This window comes from Elephantulus edwardii, unplaced genomic scaffold (genome assembly GCF_000299155.1).
Source record: "Elephantulus edwardii isolate Elephantulus edwardi_28Jun2011 unplaced genomic scaffold, EleEdw1.0 scaffold00015, whole genome shotgun sequence".
Taxonomy (NCBI): Eukaryota; Metazoa; Chordata; class Mammalia; order Macroscelidea; family Macroscelididae; genus Elephantulus; species Elephantulus edwardii.
The window spans coordinates 16,071,411-16,094,525 of record NW_006399765.1 but is presented as its reverse complement, the minus strand read 5'-3'; the positions used below and the strand labels follow the sequence as shown (position 1 = coordinate 16,094,525).

Below are 23,115 nucleotides of genomic sequence, written 5' to 3'. Positions count from 1 at the left end.
ATCCTGATGCCACATTCCTCCTCGTAAAGCCCCAGCCTCCCGTATGATCTGTTCTGGATATAGATTGAAAAGACATGGAGACAGGATGCATCCCTGATGCACTCCCTTCCTAACTTTGAACCATGCAGTGCTTCCTTGCTCTGTTCTGAGCCCTGCTTCCTGGTCCAAGTGTAGGTTTCACATTAGCACAATCAAGTGCTCTGGGATTCCCATGCTCTTGAAGGTTAGGAGTAGTTTGTTGTGATCCACACAGTCAGATGCCTTTGCATAGTCAGTAAAACACAGGTAGGCATTCCTCTGGTACTCTTTGCTGTCTGCCAAGATCCATCTGACATTGGCGATAATATCTCTAGTGCCATGGCCATGTTACAAGGACCTTAATTAGAATGTTTTGTGAATCTGGAGTCTGCCTATTAAGTTCTATGGGCCATTCTGATCTCTTTCATGTGCTTGTGTGTACCCTATCCTCTGGTCTCATGTATCTACCTGTGCCTTTGTTTTCACGCACAGCCGTGATAGACACATAAAACCAGACAGGACTAGTTTTTACTATTTGTGGTTAATATTACAGAATCTGTTTAGCATAGGAGCTTTAGTGGAGACTTGGCATGGGGCGTAGAGTAGATAGTCACGTTGGGCAATCCATCGCTTTCTACCTCTCATGGATCCATCCCCATTCTCTTACATTCACCCTGATTTCCCATCTTCCTACCCAAAAGTAATGGAAATCACAATAGCGAACAATTATTAATAGCTTACTACTTGTATTACTTAATTATATGGACTGCTAGGAGAACAAACAAGTTTGTCCTAGAGAGGGTGAAGCCAGCCTGCTCCTTGGAGACAAAAATTCTGAAGTTCCATCTCACATCCTTGGAGAGGGACGTCATGCTTGGGAGGGTGGAGGGACAGCGCAGGAGAGGAAGACCCTCGATGAGATGGATTGATTCAGTCACTGGTGTAATGAGGGAACAATAAGATTGGCAAGGGACAGAGCAGGGTTTAGGGCTGTTGTACATAGGGTCACTGTGAGTCACAGTCGACTTGATGGCACCTAACAGTGATGATGACAACAACAACATCAACATATTGTAAGCACTTTACAACGAACTCACTTAATGAAAATTCAGGATGCTCTTTTCCTTGTTTCTAACTGAATATTACTTTCCTGTATTTGAAAATCCTAAATCATACCTATTACAATGCTTTACAAAAGAATCCCCAGTAGGAATTCTGATGAATGGAAGCTCCTCTATCTCTTTATAGAATTCCTATTTCTGTAAGAGAGTGGAGAGAGAACAAGGAACATAGAACACCTCCATTCTCTCCGACTAATGCTGAGTTCATTCATGGAATATTTATTAATAATTACAGTAGAGGACAGATCCCAGGAGATGTTTGGGAAAGTAACAGAAGAGCTTAGCTGAGTTAAACTTTGACTTGAACGTTAGAATTTTACCTAATCGCGTCTTTTTGTTAAATGAGTGTTTAGGTTGCTTTTCCTCAAGTTTTGGAAATAATCATTACCACATAACAAGGATCAGGAGAGTAGAGTCCCAATCTTTGATCTACCCTTAGTTTTCTTCTTGAGCTGGTAACTTAACCAGTTTCCTCTCTTAGTGCTGTTGATAGAATGAAGCTGTAGAATAAAAAGCTAGTATTGCCACTATTTTTTTTGTGATGAGTATCTTTATTTTGCTATTAAAATAATTCAGTCTTAATTTATAAGGAATAATTCCAGTCAGTAGCAATCCCTCCAACTCTTATCAAACCTTAATTAGTTCTTGCCTCTTCTAAAATTTCCCCTCCAAAAACTTTCACCATTCCTTTGAATCTTCTCCTACATTTCCCTGAGTAATTTCCCTCAACATGAAGTCATGCTCAAGTCATTTACCACTCTAAAACTCCTCTGCTTGAACTTTAATCTGTTTTCTGAAGCCACCTCATCTAATTCTGCAGCCTAATGATAACTATATTTTTGTTCATAGTGTTGCTATGGGTTCTGGTTGACTTGATGGCACCTAACAACAGCAACATACAAAAACATGCATATGGATTTATAACTCAGGTCCTCAATCTTACACAACTTCCATAAATATAAAGCTAGCATCCTACGCAGTAATAGTCATTCTGAAGTTTTAACAGATACCTCATATAAGAACAAAAAGGATATTTCATCTCATTTTCTCTCTCTCAGTAAATGGATCAGAATCCACCTGTGTTCAAGTTTCCGCTTGATTCTTCTGTCCTTCACGTCTCACATCTCAATTGGACAGCACTTCTTTTCATTTCTGCCTTCAACATCTCTCTCAGATAATCATCTTATTCTCCCTAGCACTACTGTCATCCGACTCCTCTTCATCTATTGTGAAGTGAATGACTGTAGTAATTGACTGATAGATCTATTTGATTTCATTGTTGCCTAGTTTTCCCTTCCCCGTCAACTTGCCCAGAACAGCCAGAATGATCTTTTAAGCATGTAAGTCAGATTTTTGTCACTTCCAATATTTCCGAAGCTTAGCAGAAAAGTCAAGCTCTCTACTAAATTCTGTTGGGTTCCTCAGTGACAAGTGGTTTCCTTTTGTCTACTAAATTACAGATTGTGACTCAGGTCCACTTACTATGAGGATAAGGTCAGGCATTCAGCTTCTGTGAAACTTTTTAACAGTCAGGAGAACCCTGCGGAATAGTTACACCATGTAACCTAGGAGGTCCCATGAGTTAGAATCAACTCAATGGCATTGGGCTTGGTTGTTTTGTTTACTTTGTTTTATAAGCTCTGATGTCATCTGGCCCCAACCAACGGTAACCCTTCTCATGATATCCAGTAACACTGCCCTTATTCTGCAGTCCCAGAACACCCTCAAACTCTCAAACGTCGTGCATAGACTTTACATTTTATCTTGCCTTTTCCTTTTCTGGCCTTTTTAGTCTTTCTGGTTTAATGTTAGTAATCACTTCCTGAGAGCATTTTTGGTTTTTTTACCAGTCTAAATGGATCTTCTTCCTCTAAGTCATTCTTTGTCACATTATCCTGATTTGGACAGTGACTAGGGAGGGTAGAAGGAGAATTGATGCCTTTGAGCTGTGGTGTTGGAGAACAGTATTGAGAGTACCATGAACTGCCAAGAAAACAAACAGATTCATCCTCGAGAGGGTTAATGCAGGCTGCTCCTTGGAGGCAAGGATTCTGGGGCTTCGTCTGACATACTTTGGACATGTTGTAATGAGGGACCGGTCCTTGGAGAGGGACATCATGCTTGGAAGGGTGGAGGGACAGTGCAGGAGGGGAAGACCCTCTAGGAGGTGGATTGATTCAGTGACGGGGGGTAATTGGCATGGGAGTGTCAGAGACAGTGCGATTGGCACAGGACAGAGCAGAGTTTAGGGCTGTTGTACATAGGGTCGCTATGAGTTGCAAGCGACTTGATGGCACATAACAACAACAACATAAATCTAATAGCAAAAGGAGTTTAATTTTGCATGTTTGTTTTGTCTCCATTTTCATTCACTAGAATGTGTGGCTCATCAAGGTGAGGACTTTAATTTTCTTACTCCGTTGTATATTCCCAGCTTGTGTGCCAGTGTTCAGCCCAGAGGAGGAGTCTCTGTAGAGGGGACAGTGGGGTGTAAGCAGAATGTAAGAAGATGCTGGTTTTTGTTTCAGTGGGTTCAGGGTTTAGAGAATGAAATGGTTTATGAACAAGTAATTGCTATGCAGTATAACAAGGTGCTACAATAGAGTGGAATGCTTAGAAGTACATAATATAGTGAAAAGATATGCATTCAGATTCCGAAAAATAGTGCACTGAAAAATGTTTTATTTTCATTGTTATTGTTATAGAGCTCATTTTAATGTAGAATATTGAGAAAATCCAGAAAATTATAATGAGAAAATATCCATCAACTCTCAGTGTCAATTTTTTTAAAAAAATTTACGTTAATGGGTTATTCTTTACCATTATAATTCATCATTTTGGGGATGGTTTGAAGCTACTTACTCATTATCTACTTTGAAAAATTTCTGTCTTTTGCTGATTCTTAAAAGTTATTTACACAAAAGTCATTGATTTCCTGTTATTTCTATTACACATACACATATTGTTCTTTGTCCTTTTTGTTTGTGAGTTCTCTCTTTAATGGGGGACAATAGTTGGTCAGGTTTTTCAGGAATTCTTTATTATTACATCTTCTTCCGGACTAATAGTTTGAGTGGTTCATATAGGCTCTATGAACCTGGAGTGTATATAAGAATTTTAATTGCAAGTCTATGCTTTTTGTCTTTTGATTAGGGGTGGTTTGTTTTGTTTTGTTTTTTTTCTTTTTTTTTTCTGTATTCGATACAAATGTTGAGTATTGATAGATGAGCAGCATTCAGTCCTTGTGGTCTCTTGGCAAAGGAGGGAGTTTTTCGTGGAGGTGGTTAAAGAGACGTTCCATGCTCTTCCATATCCTTCTGTTCCTGGATTTGTTTCTTTCTCTGCTCTTTTGTATTGCCTCTTGAAAACAGGGGAGACAAAGAGTTTATTGGAAGTAGAGGGGCAAATGTTGAAAGGGGATCTTTGTGAAGGATCCAGAGTGATGAAGTTGTGATGAGTTTGGCCTACCATGAAGTTGAAGTTGGAGTCTGAAGGAGTTGACATTGTAGATGAGAATAGGAACATTGATTAACCAATATGATAGATGGTGCCTGGGCGCTGTCAAAGAACCAGACAGGGATATATGGTTATATTCTGTTAACTCTAACTCACAGCTGCTCTGTGTACAGCTGGTTGGAACCTCATCATCGTCACAAATGGAGGACCAGAGTATCATGTACAGTTGAGTAGGTTTAAGAAGGGTTAACGGGAAAAGGACTATGGGGTAAGGTGATCTGCCAAAATATACAAAGATGGAATTTAAGGTTTTGCAGTTGGAAAAAACCCAAATTTGAGCATGTGGTTGATTGAAGGAGAAGGTCATTGGCATTAGGAAGACCAAGGATATTGACCGTGTTATCCACATGTATCCCTTAGGTGAAGTTAGAAGTTTGGTAAAAGAAAAACTGTCAATTTATATGTGAATTCTTCATTGAAAAAAAGTAGAATGAGTAAGAGTCAAAGTAAATATTTCAAAGAACCTATTTCCCTCTGAATTCTGGAAATTAACAGGTGAGCAGGAGGCTTACTTTCAAGCGGTGCTATTGAGAAATTTTAATGTAATATATTCCTTGGGGATGCCGAATCAAGTCGGTGTAAACTCTCCCATTAAGCTTTTCATTCACCCTTCATAAGAAAGTCGGGACATTAGGATGTGGTAATTCTCTGTGCTTCACTTGAAACTACAATGTGAAAGGCATAGATTGAGGTCTCAAGGACAGATTTGGGTTTTTCTTCTCCATTCAAGTGTTCTGTCTGAAATGTATTGTATTCCATCGGGGTAATATATTTCTTTTTATTTCATTTTTCTGCTGGTAACAAAAGCTTGACCATTTCACCTTGATTTTAAAATCCATGCCAGTTGCCCGAAACATCCTGTACTAAATGTAAAGTTTCTGGTCAGTTTTTATGGGAAACGGAAATAGAAATGTTTGGGGGGATGGTTCGCTTATATGATGAATGCCTGCAATCGCTTCTGTGAAATTGACTTCTGCTCCGTGTGTTGCAGGTGATATTTGAATCCGTCTCTTTGAAGGGTCATCCTGGCTACATCGCTGTGGATGAGGTCCGGGTCCTCGCCCATCCGTGCAGTAAGTGTGCTTCCTTCTGCCTCTTCAGCCTTGCTCCGTGCCAGACTGGGGCATTCGGAGGCTGCAATCCATCCTATTCATTCAGCTTACAAACATCTCTCTGTCTCTCTCTGTGTCTCTCTGTGTGTGTCTCTCTCTCTCTCCTTCAGAAAAATGCTTACAAACTCAATGCAATCAGTCCTGAATAAATCCATAATTTTGCCAGCCTGTTCAACAGGCAGCACCTACAGGAATTTGCAGAGAGTGGCAAAACATCTTCATTCACATCTCTCTCGATTATTAAGGGAGTCTAAAGTCCTGATTGTTTATTAGTGGGATTCAGGTCACTGAAGTGGAAGAAATTAGAGGGCTTTGGATAGAATCTTGTGCAATTGTCTTAAAAAAAAAAGGAAAGAAAAGAAAACCACCAAAACATTGTGCAGATTAGCACACTGTTCACTCACAGAGAAAAGTACCCAAAGTTATTAATTCTTTAAAAATAATTTAAATACTCTCATCAGCTTCATGTAGGCATAGGGAGAGATTTCTCCTAGTGAGTAGCATTTATGGTGCATGTCAAGAGTCCTCAAATACATGCCACTCCTCCATACCCATCCAAGTTTCCCCTTGAAAATCTCTCTCTCTCTACTGTGTTTAGTCTAAGATGCTCAAGTGGGTTTCAGTAGAGAGAGTTGTGGTTCTTGAGTTTATTAAATCTTGGAAGAAGCATGTCTTTGATAGAGGCATACAGTTCGGTTGATGCCATACTTTTACTGATGACATGAGGGTGCTGATACAAGGCACACGTATGAGCATTACGCTGATCCCTGGAGGACTACCTGAGCTGTCAGCCCACATTTGTGAGCACTCCATGTAGTGGAGATTCCTGTTGGTTTCACAGCAGCCATCTGATTTCATAATCCGTAGGCATCTCTGTGGTTGTGGTGTGCCACTGAGTTGATTCCACTCATACTGACCTCGCAGGACAGACTAGAACTCCCCTGAAGGATTTCTTAGTTAATTATCTTTGTGGAGTTAAGAGTTCCAGATCTTTTCTCCCTTGAACTTGGTCATTGCACTGCTGGGGCTCAGATCACTATGTACCCATCATCTGTGCTGTGGCCTGTGTGTAGTTTGCTACTGCCTCGAGAGACACTGGTGCTCTCTCCAGTCCTTGGCTTTCAGTTCTCCCATTTGAGTTCCTTCCCGATTTGGTCTCATCCATGTTGCTTTAATTAAAATGGCTCTGTTTGCGCTGCAACGACTTAGTCAGGCCCTCAAGCTTCAATTCTAGCCTCCTGGACTAGAACGCCATTGTCTGACTCATTATCTTCAACTGCCTTCTCTGGGAAGAATTTGAGGACACGTTTCCAGAGGTTTAAGCAAGACAGTATTTTTGGTAACTGTGTTGCATGCCCGTTGAAGAGACACTCTTTCTTCCTTGGTAGAAATCAGGGAGCACCCCAGGAATGAGTTTCCACAACTTGGCCTCCGTGTTATCGTGGTCACAGACATGCTCTGGGTTATTCTTTGATTCTTCAGGATGTTCTTGAAGGTGTCTGTCCATTTCACTGTGCCTGAGAAATGTCTGTGCTGGGCCAGATCCCGTGTAAAGAAGGCTTCAAATGCTCCCTCATCCCAAAGCTAGGCAGGATTATTTGGTATATCATTGAGTCTCCTCACAATATCAAATCTTCCCCACCTTTAGCTCTGGTAGCACACTGGTAAAGAGTTTCAATGCCAACCCAAAGACATGTCGTTTGAATCCATCAGCTCCTAGAAAAAGAAGGGCGGTCTCCTCCTTGGCAATTTCTTGCCTCTGAAAACCCAGTAGTGGGCCACCTATGAGTTGATTCTGACTTGATGACGCAGAACAACAGTGAAACAACCTTCAGCTCCTGGGAGTTAGCATCAGCTGCTCATACTGGAGAATGATCTTTAGCTCATGACTAAGCACCTGTGTTGGGAGATGTGTGACCCACCTGTGTGGTCCTTTCAAGCTCACAGACTCACCCCGTGCAGCGGGCGAGTTCCGAGACAGTCTCTCTGAAACAAACGTCTGCCCTCTGCAGGCTCTTATCATGCTCCATCTCTACTGTGTCGAGGGACTTTCCTTGGCAGCATTCAGCTACATCACTGCTTCTTACAAGTATCTCCTTGGTACTTGGATTTTTGTCTCACAAGTATTTTGAATTTGGATTTTGGCTTTTCCCAGGAAGTTCTGGAAGAGTCTCAGGAGAATTGGGCTTGGGCTTGCCTCTCCCTGGTTCATAGAACTCTGTGTTCTAATGAGAATGTCCATCTCCACAGTGACACCCATCCTGCTTCTTTTCCCAGTCCCAAGGCACCTCTAAGGCCACCTTGATGGAAGCACGGCCTTTGTGTTAGGCACGTGGTTTATAATCAGAGGCAAACACTTCCTTCTCTGTGAGGCTTCTCCATGGTGGGGGCCTTGGATGCCTTTCCATCCCTGGTGTCTCTTGCTTCCTTCCGTCAGTCTCCTTTCCTGGGGGCTGCTGCTGCTGCTGCGTTTAGGATTCTCTTGGCAGCCTCATCCTCCCCCTGCCGAGGAATACGAATCGCATCCTTCTGAGACAATCACCCAGCAAATGGCCCGTGGGATATATCTCAGGAAGACGTGATCCTGGCTGTGTTCCTGTGAAACATGCGTAGGCCAAGTTCAATCTCAGTGCTTAGGTGATGTAAGGATACATTTCCCAGGCACTACAACGTGAGGCCCCTGTAACAGTGGGCAGTATCAGAAAGGTCCCGTTTGTCTGTGTATGCAGTGCTGGCCATGTATATAGTCCTCCCTGGTCCATCTAGAGCCCGTGGGCTGTGTGAGATTGAGCAGGATCTTGCAAAGGCCTCTTTTTGAAGGCCTGTGTGCAATACCTAGTCCAGATTTTGATCCATCATTTCCTTCAGTAAGTAAAGCATTGAGGACCAGCTCTGTCCAGCACGATGCTAGGTCCTGGGGTATTTCAGTGACCAAGAAAGGACAGGATTTTACCCTTGTGATGGTTAGTAGGTAGGCCAGCGAGAGGAAAGGCATGAAATATATAATTTTCGATAGTGATTAGAGCTATGGATACAATAAATGAGAGAGAGAGAGAGCATGAGAGAGCGAGAGAGAGAATGTGTGTAGAAAGAGAGATGAGGGTCGTACAGGGCTACTTGGAACTGTTAGGAAGGTAGGAAGAAAGGTGTCCTCAGAGATGTGACTTGAACTGGGTTCTGAGTCAGAGGAAGGGGCTTGTTAAAGAAAGGTCTGCTGAGGTAGGCATTGAATGCCGAGGGAACAGAAGGTGTAAAGACCCTGTGGTGGGAATCAGCTCAGTCCTTCCCATGCGTCCTGAACACAAGAAGCCCAGAAGGAAGAGCTCTGTCTACCTTATTGCTGGAGAAGTGAGCCGGGTCCCGCCTTTGCATGCCTTGAGGGATATCATAACAAGATGAGCTTGGAACCCAAGTACAGGGAGGCATCATTAGAGTGTTTTATGTTGAGGAATGATAAGAACAGCTTCTGGAACCCCAGTGGCACAGTGGCTAAGCTGTCAACTGCTAACAAAAAGGTTGGTGGCTTGGACCCACCCAGTGGCTCTACAGGTAAAAGACATGATCATTTGCTTCCATAAAGTTTTCAACCAAGAAATCCCCTTGGGGCAATTAATTCTGCTCCGTCAAATGGGGTCACTATGAATTGGGAAACAAACACTGAGGGCATCAAAGAACTCTAGTGATCTTACTTAATTGTTAGAAAATCACTTTGGCCGCTCTGTGGAGAGTGAGTTTCAGGTGAATCTGGAAGTCGGGAGACCTAGGAAGAAGGCAGTGCCAGAGACCGCACGGGAAGGGAGGGTGCTGGTCCAGGCCATGCATCCATTGGCCATTCGTCCCATGAGTCAGAGTCACGCATTTTCTCATCATAAATGCCACCCCTTCCAGCACTCTTCTGGGCTAATGGGAATAAGATTTATTCTTTGCCCTCCTAGAGTGGACAAAGTTGGGTGTCTACTAAAGTGAGATATTGAAGAGCAAACAAATAATCAGGTGTCCTAACAGAATGAGTAGCACTGTCTAGGAACAGAACCTTCATGTACAGAGAGGTAATCCAGTCTTGTTTGGTTAGCAAGATTGGGAGACAGACATCCACGACAGTGCCCTCCCAGACTTCTGGATTAAGGGATTCTGGTTTAAGAGTGGTGAGGCTAGAGTGTCAGGAGTCAGGGGAAACTGAGTCTGAGAGACAGTTTGGGTGGCGATAACTATGACCCTGGGAGCTGTCTTTAGGATTATGTGTTATGAAATGCATTCATGGTTTCTGAGCCCTTTCTTGAATTGAAAGTGCTCCCCCCTCCCTGGCTGGCTTTAATGTTAATGCATTTATGATTTCACTCCCAGATCATTAAAAATTTAACTATATTGAGAAATATGCATTCCCTTTCTGTCCTCGGGCTTTTTAATTCTCCGTTTGTGTCCTCTGAAACTGCTTTTCTATTAACACATGGTCAGAGTTTATCAATAAGTGATTCCACTAAATATTCTGAAAGTTCCCGGGGGAGGGAGGCTCATGCTTGATTTGCAACCGTATCCTCGATCGATTGGAGCTGAAGTTTTGACATTAACTTCTTGTCTCAGAGCTTATACACACAACAGACACACACGCACAAATAAAAGGTACCAGAAGACAAAGAGAATTATTGGCTCTTGCAAACTGAAACCTGGCATCCATGTTTTATAGCCCCTTTAACATTTTTGTGTTATTCCAGAAGGATTTTTAGCGATGGTTGCCCTCCGCTGCCACTGCCTGGCTGGACCATTTGTAGGGACACATCAGTTATAACTGCGTACAAGAAATGTCAGCAGGATTTTCCACTAGGTTTCAGAGTTCTTAGTGCCTAAGTTGACTTTTAGAGTTTTTTAAACCCTTTCTCTCCCCCCCTCCCTTCTTTTATTCGCTGTAACAACCTTGCTGCAGGGTCTGAGCCTGCAGGGTGTCAGCAGCGTGTGTCTCTAATGTATGTACTGTGCCTTCCCCTTGGTTGTGTGGTCTCCCGCTGAGCACTGTCAGGTTTAAAGAGCTAGATAAAGGGCACAATAATATGTCTTCAGATGCTGCACCGACATCCACGGGAGTTTAAATGTCACCGACGTCAGGGCATTTTGCCCCAAATGCACAGCCAGGTTCCTATTAGCCCCATTCAGTGGCATCTCATTTGGAGGGAGCCAGGTCTCAGTGGGGGACCACACGTGGGATGCTTCAAACCGCCAGCTGGTGGCGGACCTGGGCCCCACTCCAGCTGTGCTTGGGGAGTCGAAGCTGCTGGGATAATTCCTCTCCCAGAGCTGCAGGTGCTGAGTGGAGGTGTACAGCTGCCAATGCACAGAGGCCAGGCGTGGACCAGAAGGGAAGAGGGCGGAGGAGGGAAGGGTCAAAGAGAGGGCTAAACGGGTCCCAAACATCGATGTGTCTGTCCTCAGAGAAAGACAGCTCTCAAAGCCAGGGGTTTAAAGAACAGAGGTGAGGTGTGGATGTGGCGTTGAAGGCTGGACAAGAAGAGGATGATTATGTTAATGTGGGGGTTTGTTGGACCTTCAAACCAGACTAACTTTCACAAGATCCTCCTAGAGGGTTGCATGGAGGGCTGGAAGCCATTGAGTAGGCTGGGTCAGGCTAGGTCAATAGTGGCCCAAGGAATTTCTCCAGAGGGTTTATAGAAGAGCTGTGGGTCATAAACCACAGACCTTTGAGTGTCCAGACACATTTTGTTATGTCTGTACCTGGTTTCAATAAGATTGAATTAAGGCTTTAACATGGACAAAGTCACATACAATCTAGTTTTCTTTCTTTCTTTTTTTTTTTTTTAATCTAGGATCCTTTTCCTTCACCTCCTCCCCCCACCAACCAAATTGTGCAGCTCTGCAACTGCACCCCTGCAATTTTCATCCCTGCCCATCCTCACCCTTCTGCCCCAACCCTCACCTCCTTGTACTCCCAATATGTTTTTCCCAATAAAATTTAAAAAAAAGAGAGAGAGAAAAAAATCTAGGTATTTTTATTGAAAACATGCTTTTACCTATGGAGAAGTTCTCTGAAGTCAATACTGACAGTTTTGATGCCTATTAGAAATGTTACTAATATTTACATAACAGAGATGAAGTTAAGCTATTAATCACAAGGATTCTATAAAGCAACTATTATAGCTGCGATTCCACAGATGTGATAAGAAAAGTCAGTGGCCACTCCTTAAAGCAATAAAAGACTTCCCGTCATGCAGAGTTTACAGGTCCAAGAGATGGTCTCTGTAGAGGATGGATGTTTGAGAAAGATTCCACAAACAAATAAATGTTGGCAATTAGGTTTACACAAATTTCTAATTAGTTGGCTATTTAGCCCTCTTAGACAATCTTGTTTTCTTACCTGCCCGGAGAAGTCAGCTGCTTGGTGATCCTGAGAGCGCATTCACACTTGACCTCCTTCTCCTGCATGAGTTTGAAGAGCAGCTGCCCTTTGCACTAATGTGCAAAGTGTCTCTACCATTTTCCCCAGTCCTCACCACTCCTTACTGTCTGCTGGCCCTCAGGCTGCATTCTCCAGGTCCCACTTGGGTGGCAACATTTCTCGTACTGGAGAACACTTTCTTGAGCCCAAATCTGTCAAGAGAAGGGCAATGGAAGATAGAATAAGGAGTGATGAGGAGGCGTGTTTTGATCACTAATGAACCACTGCATGCATTTCTGTAACTACTTTGCTCTAGTAGACATAGGGTTTTGGTATCCCTGCTGTAAATCATGGAATGTTCTTCCAGAATATTGACATTGTTGGTTGTTGGCTCTGATTCAGTCATCTGCTAAGAAAGGCCAATTCCATGTACACTGGAAGAACATGCTACCTCAAGCAACCCATGGTTAGTCATAGTTGGACCATTCTGACCCATAGAGTTTTCATTGATTGGTGGTTGTGGTGGTTGTTTTTTTGTTTGTTTTCTTTTTTTAGTAGATCACTAGGCCTTTTTTTTTTTGTCACCAGGCTTTTCTTCCTAGTCCTCTTTAATTTAAAGTTAATTCTATTCATCGTAGCAACACACAAACATTCCCTGACAGGTGGGTGGTGACTCCACATGAGTTGCATGAGCCAGGAATTGAACCCAGATCTCCCACATGGAAGGCAGAAAGGCAGAAGTTCTAGTACTGAACCATCACCACCTCCTGTGTATTTACACTGTAGCTGTTAGATCACGTCAATTTGGTCAAGCCAATTTTGGGTCTTAATGAGCTTATCTGGCAGAGTAGAACTTCCCAATGGAGTTTTTCTAGGCTGTGTCTGCGACGGTAACTATTTGCCACATCTTTCTAATGTGTCACACTGCTTAACAAGGGTGCCTGTTTTTATGCTAAATTCAAACCAGACCTATTGCCCTGAAGTTGGTTCCAACTTAACAACAATCCTGTTGGACAGAGTAGAATTACCCATAGAGTTTCTCAGGCTGTAAATCTTCACTGAAGAGAACTGTTACAGCTTTATCCCATGGAGTAATTACTGGATTGTTTGAGACCGCTCATCTTTTTCTCATGGTACAGTTTGTGGATTTGGATTCCTGACTTCTCAGCTTTACAACACATAACGCATCTTACTGTTGTTGTTGTTTTATGCCATCGAGTTGTTTGTGACTCATAGCAACCCTATGCACAGCGGCTCTGAACCCTGCCCTATCCTGAGCCAGTCTCACTGACACACCAAACCCCATTGCCTCAGTTACCATGTCACTCCATCTTTTCTGGGGTCTTCCTCTCCTGCACTGTCCCCCACCTTCGAAGCATGATGTCTTTCTCCAAGGACTAGTCCTTCTTGGCTGTGTGCCCAAAGTATGTGAGACAGACCTTCAAAATCTTTGCCCCCACGGAGAAACTTTGTTTTACCCTCTCCAAGATAGACTTCTTTGTTCTTCTAGTGGTCTGTGGTATGTTCAGTGCTCTTCCCCAACACCGTGAAACAGTTGAAGTCTCTGTGACCTAGAATGAAGGGAGAAAAGACAGATTGGAGATAAAAGAGTCAAAGCAAAGGTCTGCTATGAAGGGAAAAAAGGAGAAGGCAGTGCTAATAGAGGCCTTGATCTGAAGACCCATTGCTAAATGCACGTTTCAGAGGCTCAGTTGTTCTCCCAGTATCCTGAAGGGCAAGAGAAGAATGTTGTTTGGTAGGACCACCACAGAGTCTCTAGCATCGGTGCCAGGACTCTGCTCTGCCTCTCGCCGTGGGAGATGTGCCTTCCCCCTATAAACATCAGTGGGCTTGCAAGGCTCAGTCGATTCCCACTTGAAGAATTGCCTTGCACTGATAGTTCCAAAAATAACTTCATAAAATTATACAGGAGAGCCAGAAGGAAACAATTTCAGACAATCAAAGCAGCGTGACATTTGTCAGGTTTACAAGATGTAAGCATCTCAAACTTGGAACAGTCTAGGAGAAGTGGTCTTCCCAGGGCCTTGGGCTCTTAATGCCACTGTAGCCTTGAGGCTCCAAAGATAACCCAAAAAGGGGTGGGGGTGTGTGTGTCCCTGAGCTGTTGTTTCTAATCTAAAACCCTGAGCAGAGGACTATTTCCTCACAGCATGACAGTCCAGTCATACTAAGGGTCTTGGCTTTTGTTGAATTTCACAGAGAGTGACAGAGGTTGATACATGAGAGAGTTCAAAACATGGACCCCATGGGGAAAGGAAGCAAAGAGAGAGGACACATGTAGCCACATATTTGGGAATACCACAGGACCCGTATGATCAGCACAGCCTTTCCTGGACCTGCTGCCTTCTGGTGATACCGTCTTCCTTCCTTTAAGAAGCAGGAGAGTGTATTAGTTAGTGGTAGAACTGTAGGCTAAAACAATATTGTTCTTATTATATGCCATCGAGTTACTGCAGTTCATATACTATGTAGAGCTCTGAACCCTGCCCTATCTTGAGGCACTCTCTTGTCTCTGACACAGCTACCCCTATTACCCAAGTCATTGAGTCAATCCACCTCCTCCAAAGTCTTCCTCTCTTGCATTGTTCCCTCCACCCTTACAAGCATGACGTCCCTCTCCAGGGACTGGTCCCTCCTTGCAACATGTCCAGTGTATGTCAGCCAGAGCTTCAAAATCTTTTCCTCCAAGGAGCAGCCTGGCTTCACCCTCTCCAAAACTAAATTCTGCTTTTGTCCCTTGTTGTTGTTGATTGCCTTCAATTTGAGATGGCTCCTAATGACCCTACGAACAAAAGGCCTGAAGCTTTTCTAGAACTATCACTGTTTATCAAAGTTCATAGAGTTTCCGGAGGCATGTTGTTTAGGAAGTGGATTCGACTCCTGTTTCTTTTAGTAACACTATTTTAGAATTTTCTGTACCTTGGTTTCTGGCACTCTAAGGTAAAGAATAGTTTCTGCCTTGCAGAGATGCCATGAAGGTAAAGTAGATAGATCATATAAAACATTGATTCTAATATTTTTCCATGGAGGAGCCCCTTCCGTCAATGTTATTATTGCTGTTACGTCTTTGTGGACATTCAGCTCCTTCTGAAAAGCAGGCCAAAGGCCATTGTAGAATATACTCATTCCTCTTATACCTCCTAACCTGGCTCTCATCTGGAGAATGCCCTGGTCGTTCATTTATGATTTGGTTGATGGTAGTGGAGGTCTTTGGCAGTGTTAGTCTCAATGACAAGGCTTCTTCTCCTCTGGGCTTAAGTCCACCCACCTCTGGACTAAGGTGAGGACCTCTCTCACAGAGACATGGCCATTTCGCCACTGTAAAACATGGTTCTTCATAGAGTTAGTAACTCACCGAAACAGTGCATTTCATTTGAAAGTCCTTCCCAGCTATGCCCAGTGAAGATGAATGTCTTCTCTCCCTATGTTTAGGAGGTGTTGTAGCATTGATTTGACAGCCTAAATTTGGAAGCCAGGCCGCTTGAGATTGAATCTGGGGCCTGGCACTTAATGGCTCTGTGACCTTGAGTAAGTTTATTGACCTCTCTGACTCAGCCTCTTGTTATGTGCTGTTGACTCGGTTCTGACTCAGCCTGGCTGTGCACGATCATCACAGAACAACGTGAAACACTGCCCAGTCCAGCAGCATCCTCATAATCAGGGCTGTGTCTCGGCCCATTGTCACAGCCACCGTGTCAATCTGTTCCATTGATTGTCTTCCTGTTCTCTATTGATGCCCTGCTCTGCCAGCATGATGTCCTTTTCTGGGAACCAGTCCTTCCTATAACGTGTCCCAAGGGAGCGGAGATGAAGCTTCATCCTCCTCGCTTCCGAGTAGCATTCTGACCACAGTTCTCCCGAGATAGATGTGTCAGTTCTTCCGGCAGTCCATCGTACTGTCCATGACCTTCACCCACATTAAACTGCGTCTCAGCTTCGTTATTGTAAAATAGGGATATTACCATCGCACTGCACTGTTTTAAACAAGTTGATGTGGAAATTGAGAGAGCATGCAGTACCTATCCAATCATAAGCAGTAAATGTTGTTGTTGTTGTTGTTGGAACCGACCCATAGCCGAACCTCCAGCAGGTGTTCAGAGGCTGTTAATCGCACAGGAGGAGATTGCCCATCCCTTTCCTGCAGAGTGGCTGGTGGCCTTGAACCCCATGCCTTTGGGATTGCAGTGCAGCTTCTTGCCACTATAATATTCTCTTCCTCTGTCTCTTCTCCTACTTCTCTTTTTCTTTGTCTTGATTTTATCTTCATCATCACCAATGCCAGGCATGGAAGTCTCAGATCTGAAGGTGCTTGGCTCCATCTGCCTTCTTTTAGTTCACCCACAGCACCAGATCGACTTTTCAGGGATCAGTTTCCATTCCCTTCCTTTCCACTTTTTTTCTTCTCAACCTCCAGCTCTATGGGTCTACCTTTCATCTAGTGCCAGGCCCAGGGCAACAGTCAATTTGGGCCTGTGCTAGAATGTTTGAACTGATTGGACTAATTACTATTATGTAGCAGCTAATAAAATAGACCTTATGTTTCCTCAAGTCTAAGATTCTTGTGGTGACTCATCTGTGACAGTCTGTTTGCCTAACTGTGCAGCTCCTAATGTCCTTTGTTTTCTGGTCTTTGAAATTCGACTACTATCCACTTCATGTAGTTTTGTGAGGTTTTATTAAATTATATGTGACAAACACTCATATTAAAAATTCTTGGCGTCTGTGATTGATTGTGAGTGATCAGTAAATACTGGCTTGTCATTGACCCAGGCATCATCGCAGACACAGCATCCCAGCCTTCGCTGCTGTCCTGGTGGGGAAGTGGTTCAGGCTGCAGATTCCTGTCCTCACATATTCTTTGGTTTCTCCCTTAGGAAAAGCACCTCACTTCCTGAGACTCCAAAATGTCGAGGTGAACGTGGGACAGAATGCCACATTTCAGTGCATTGCTGGTGGAAAGTGGTCTCAGCATGACAAACTTTGGCTTCAGGTAAGGATGAGGCAACCTCTTGCTTAAACCTATCCATGCCTATTTCCTGGCTACAGGAAAGTGTGTGCTATGGTGGAGGGCCTGCTGGGTTAAGGGGAAGGACCATTTATTAAGGACTTCTGCTCCTTGGAGTGTGTTCTGTATTGATGTCTCAATTCTTGTTTGGAGTTCTCTTAGGTAGGTGACACAACAGATTGTACCCTTTTTACAGATGGAGAAACTGAGACCACAAAGCAAAAAGTGCTAGAAATAGAATTTGCATCAATTCTTCTAACATACTTTGTGTTTGAAACCTAGTTTTACAAGGTTGAGGCAAACTTCCTCTTTTCAGTTCTGGATATGTAGCATCGTAATATTTTTCCTATAAGGTTATTGGATGTCCAGTGGTCTGGAAGTTTCCATCTAGTAGGTAGCATTGGGGTAAAATCAGAGACACCCTTGATCACAAAATGAACAAACTAATCAATGTTTACAGTAGGCAATGCTATCTAGACCCCACCACAATAGTGTTCTAAACATAGTCCTATTTTCCTCTTAATCCTTATCCTTGCCCCTTCTTCCTACCAAGTTGAGAATGGATCTGTTTGATTGGAGCTCAGGGTCAGGAATCTGTTTGATTGGAGCTCAGGGTCAGGGCAGTAGGAGAGAAACCAGGATAAAGTTTTGTATAGCGGCAGGCATAGTGCCATCACTGATCACAGAAATCCCAAGTTCTTGGGCAGCAACAAAGTTCAAAATTTTATACACTAGCCACATGTGACTATTTAAAATTTTTTATTTTTTTTAAAAAAATGTAAACCGTTTTGTTGAGGTATAATTTACATACAATATTTAAAGTTTGTGCTCGCTTTGGCAGCACATATACTAAAATTGGAATGATACAGAGAAGATTAGCATGGCCCCTGCGCAAGGATGCAATTGGCAGCATCAGGATGGATGGTGAAGAGATTGAGATTGTACACAGCTTTAGTTTGCTTGGCTCCATAGTCAACAGTCTTGGCACCAGCAGCCAGGAAATTAAAAGGCGCATTGCCATGGGAAAGTCTGCTGTTAGGGACCTCTCCAAAGTACTGAAGAGCAATGGTGTCTCTCTGGAGACTAAGGTGCGTCTGATACAGGCTATGGTCTTCGCAATCACTTGTTATGCATCAGAGAGTTGGACAATGACCAAGGAGGATAGAAGGAGAATTGATGCCTTTGAGCTGTGGTGCTGGAGAAGAGTATTGAGAATACCATGGACTGCTAGGAAAACAAACAGATTTGTCCTGGAAAGGGTTAAACCGGGTGGCTCCTTGGAGGCAAAGATTCTGAGGCTCCATCTAACATACTTTGGACATGTTGTGAGGAGGAACCGGTCCTTGGAGAGGGACATCATGCTTGGGAGGGTGGAGGGACGGCGCAGGAGAGGAAGGCCCTCTATGAGGTGGATTGATTCAGTGACTGGGATAATTGGGATGGGAGTGTCAGAGACAGTGCGATTGGCACAGGACAGAGCGGAGTTTAGGGCTGTTGTATATAGGGTCGCTATGAGTCGCAAGCGACTCGACGGCACTTAACAACAACAACATTTAAAGTTTATAATTTAGTAGATTTTGACATTATACATGCATTCATATGACATTATTACCATCACTTTTATTAGTCTGTATTATTACAGCAACTGATGTGTTTTCTCCCACACTATGTTCCTTTGTATGTTCTAAAATTTTATATAAATGCAATCATAAAGCATTCTCTTTTCTTTCACCAAAGAAAATTCCTTCGAGATGTCTCTGTGCTATATTATTTTTCAATAATTTATCTTTTATCCCCCTGAACAATATTCTGTTACATGAGTTCTGGAGTTGTAGCCCATTGACTGTTGTGTTGCTAACGCAAAGGCCTCACCTCTCTGGTGTTTCAAATCCACCAATTTCTCTGTAGGAGAAATATTTTCCTACGAGGTTTACAGTCTTGGAAACCCACCATAACATCAGCTATGAGAGAGAGAGATGAACGTACCACATTTTATCTTTTAACATATTGAGTATGTTGTTGTTGTTATGTCTTGTTGAGTTGGAACCGATACGTAACTGACCTTCCTGTGGGTTTTCAGAGTCAGTGAATCACAAGAGAAGAGATTGCCCATCTTTTCCTCCACAGAGCCCCTGATGGATTTGAACCATGTACCTTTGGTGTTACAATGCAGCTTCTTACAACTGGGCTACCAGAGCTCCCATATTGATGTAGACTAGGTTTGGTTTTTTTAAAAAAAAATTGGATCTATTACCAAAAAAAAATTGGTGCACATTCATGTGCAAGTCTTTGTGGGGATGTATGCTTTCAGTTCTCTTTGGTAAATATCTAGAAGTGCAGTGACGTATATGGCGGATAAATATTTAGCGTTATCATTTTACATGTAACTCGTGGTTGCTGTCATGCTGAACACTGTGACACTGATGTGTTAAATGTGATAATGGTCACCTATGGTGGACAATATTTGGTGGAGCTTCCCGATTAAAACAAGCTTGGAAGCAGGAGTAGCATCAGCTTCCAAAAATAGCTTGCCTCTGGAAACCCTGTGAACATGGAGAAAGGAAGAAAGTTACACAGGTGTTTAGGACTTTTGTTCACAGTGTTGCTGTGAGTCACCCACTACTCGACGGCACTTAACAACAACAACATAGAGTGCGCTCAGTTGGCCTAGTGGACAGAAAGTGATGCTACTGAGGCAAACGTGGGTGACTTTAATCTGTGGCCCTCAGGCCTGTTTTTAATTGTTTTTGGTGAAACATTCTTGTTGGTCGTATAGTCCTGGTCTGTCCACTTGCTGTACAGAGGTAACTCATGGTTGCTGTGATGCTGAACACTGTGACACTGATGTGTCAAATGTGATAATGGTTACCCATAGTGGACAGTGTTTGGTGGAGCTCCCAATTAAAATAAGCTTGGAAGCAGGAGTGACATCCACTTCCAAAAATAGCTTGCCTCCGAAACCCTATGAACCTGGATAAAGGGTGAAAGTTATACAGGTGTTCAGGACTTCTGATCATAGGTCGCTATGAGTCGCCTATGACTCAGTGGCACTTAACAACAACAACAACGTCAACATATCATAATTTAAAAAAAACAAACACAAACCCACCACAAAAGCAGATGACAAAACCCGAAACAAACCCCTGAAACTCCTTGTGTCAGATTGGAACCAACTCATGACAAATCTTACATTGAATTTCTGGGGCTGTGAATTGCACAGGAGATTGCCCCTCTTTCCTCTGGGGAGTTGCCAGTGGATTCAAACCACCCAAGAAATGCTGTCTTGGGGTTAGTAGTGCGTCTTTCTACTGAGTAGTTCAAGGGAGAGTTCTAGTTGCTCCATATGGTCACCAACACTTGATATGATCAGTCTTGGTAGTTTTAGCCATTGGAGCAGGAGTGTGCTATTGGAATCTCTGGATGGCAAAAGAGTTATGTGCTTGGCTACTAATTGAAAGATTGATGATTCATACCTACTGAGAGACACGTTAGGAGAAAGGCCTGGGATCTGGTGTGAAAAAAACAATGTGTGCAAACTTCTTAAGTAAACCAGCTTATATGAAACCTACACTTGGATGAGGAGGCAGTCATCAGAATAGAGCAAGGAAACACTGCATGGTTCAAAGTTGGGAAGGGTGTGTATCAAGGATGTGTCCTGTCTTCGTATCTTTTCAATCTATATATGGAACAGATTATCAGGCAGACTGGGCTCCATGAGGAGAAGTGTGGCATCAGGATTAGAGGTAGACTTATCAACAGTGTTATGCAGCAGACACAACCCTGCTTGCTGAAACTGAGGAGGACCTGAAGTGCTTGCTGCAGAAGGTCAAGGACTGTAGCCTTCAATGTGGATTGAAGCTTAATATCAAGAAAACAAAGATTCTCACGACTGAGCCCATTGGCAACATCATGATAGATGGTGAAAAGATTGAGATTGTTGACAGCTTCAGTTTGCTTGGCTCCACAATCAACACTCTTGGTACCCGCAGCCAGGAAATTAAAAGATGAATTGCACTGAGAAAGTCGGCTGTCAGAGACCTCTTCAATGTATTGAAGAGCAATGATATCAGTCTGGAGACTAGGTGCGCCTGATACGGGCCATGGTCTTTGCAATTACTTGCTATGCATCAGAGAGCTGGATGATGACTAGGGATGATAGGAGAGTTAATGCATTTGAGCTGTGGTGCTGGAGAAGAGTATTGAATATACCATGGACTGCTAGTAGAACAGACAAGTTCTTCCTGGAGAGGGTAAAGCCAGCCTGCTCCTTGGAGGCAAGGATTCTGAAGCTTCATCTGACATACTTTGTACATGTTGCAAAGCAGAATCAGTTCTTGGAGAGGGACATCATGCTTGGGAAAGTGGAGGGACAGCGCAGGAGAGGAAGATCCTTGGTGAGATGGATTGATTCCGTCACTGGGGTAATGGGGATAGGTGTGTTGGAGACAATAAGATTGGTAAGGGATAGAGCAGGGTTTAGGGCTATTGTATATAGGGTCGCTATGAGTCACAGGCAACTCGATGGCGCCTAACAGCAACAACATTAGATTAAATTTTTTCAAAAATCACCCAGTCCCTGCCATTGAGTCAGTTCAGACAGTGACCTTCCATCCAGTTTCGGAGGCTACACATCTTCCTGGGTGGAGACTGCCAGTCTTTTCACTAAGGAGCAATTGGTGGATTCAACTTATTCAGCATGCACTGTGCCACCAGGGGTCCTGAAAACCTTTTGGAGCACATTTCTTTGTTTGTTTGTTTTTAAGCAAAGCAGCTGAAATAGGCTTATTAAGGCAATAAAACAGAGGCATAGCTAGTGAAAAGGGGGTGGTGGTGGTTTATACCATCAAGTCGGAACTCTTAGATATCCTTCCAGCAGGTTTTCAGAGGCAGTTAATTGCACTAGAGGAGATTGCCCGTCCTTCCGCCATGCAGCAGGTGGTGGATTCGAACCGCTTGTCTTTGGGATTGCAGCACAGCTTCTTATCACTTCACCAAAGGAGTTAAAGTGAAAAGGAAAGAAAAGAGGAAGTAGCCCTGGAAAGATAAGGCTGTGGAGCACATTTCTGTTTTGATAAACATGACGTCGCCATAAATCAGCATTGACTCAGTAACAACTGCTTCTGCTGATTTGTTTGCAGTAGGATCACACTGCAGTTTTGATGTCTGCTTCCTTGATGACTAATAATGTTGAATATGCTTTCATACACTCGTTAGTCATCCTTACATCTTCTTGTTCATTCATTACTGGCTCATTTTCTTATTGTTGAGATTTGAGCGTTCTTTATTCTAACTAAGTCCTTGATCAGATATAGGCTTCACAAATATTTCCTCTCCATCTATGACTTGCCTTTTCATCCTCTTAAGCGGATCCTTTGAAAAGCAGAATCTTAAAATTTTGATGAGGTACAGTATATAATTTTCCCCCCCTAATATTGATCTTGCTTTTGGTAGTATGTCTTTGAAAACTTAGCCTAACCCAAGGTCACAAGGATTTTCTCTTGTGTTTTCTTCTAGATCTTTTCTGTTTTTACATTTAGGTTCATGAGCTAGTCTAAGTTAATTTTTTATGTGTCGGATATTCATAAGTGTTCATATTTTTTGCATGTGGATGTACCGCTTGTTCTAAGACCATTGGTTGAAAAAACTGTTCTTTCTGTATTGTCTTGTTTTTTGTACCTTTGTAAAAAAAAAACCCAAAACCAAAACCAAAAAAATCTATGTATATATGTAGGTTTATTTCTGTGACATTTATTCTGTTCTATTTATCTACTTGTTGCTGTGAAAGCTGGTATCACACCAATTACAGTAACATTATTGTAAGTTTGTTGTTGTTGTTGTTAAGTGTCATTGAGTCATCTGCGACTCATAGTGACCCTGTGTACAACAGTCCTAAACCCTGCTCTGTCCTGTGCTAATCACACTGTCTCCAACACACCC

The 23,115-nt window shown here is 43.0% G+C and overlaps 1 protein-coding gene across 1 annotated transcript in view; it reads left to right on the top strand.

Annotated features, from left to right (window-relative positions):
* PTPRT (protein tyrosine phosphatase, receptor type, T) overlaps positions 1 to 23,115 on the top strand; it is a 975,109-nt gene that overhangs the window by 122,579 nt on the left and 829,415 nt on the right. Inside the window, exons 4-5 of the mRNA XM_006881719.1 lie at positions 5,647 to 5,728; positions 17,048 to 17,163. Coding sequence (XP_006881781.1) covers positions 5,647 to 5,728; positions 17,048 to 17,163 — 198 coding nt within the window. The remainder of the gene's footprint in view (positions 1 to 5,646; positions 5,729 to 17,047; positions 17,164 to 23,115) is intronic.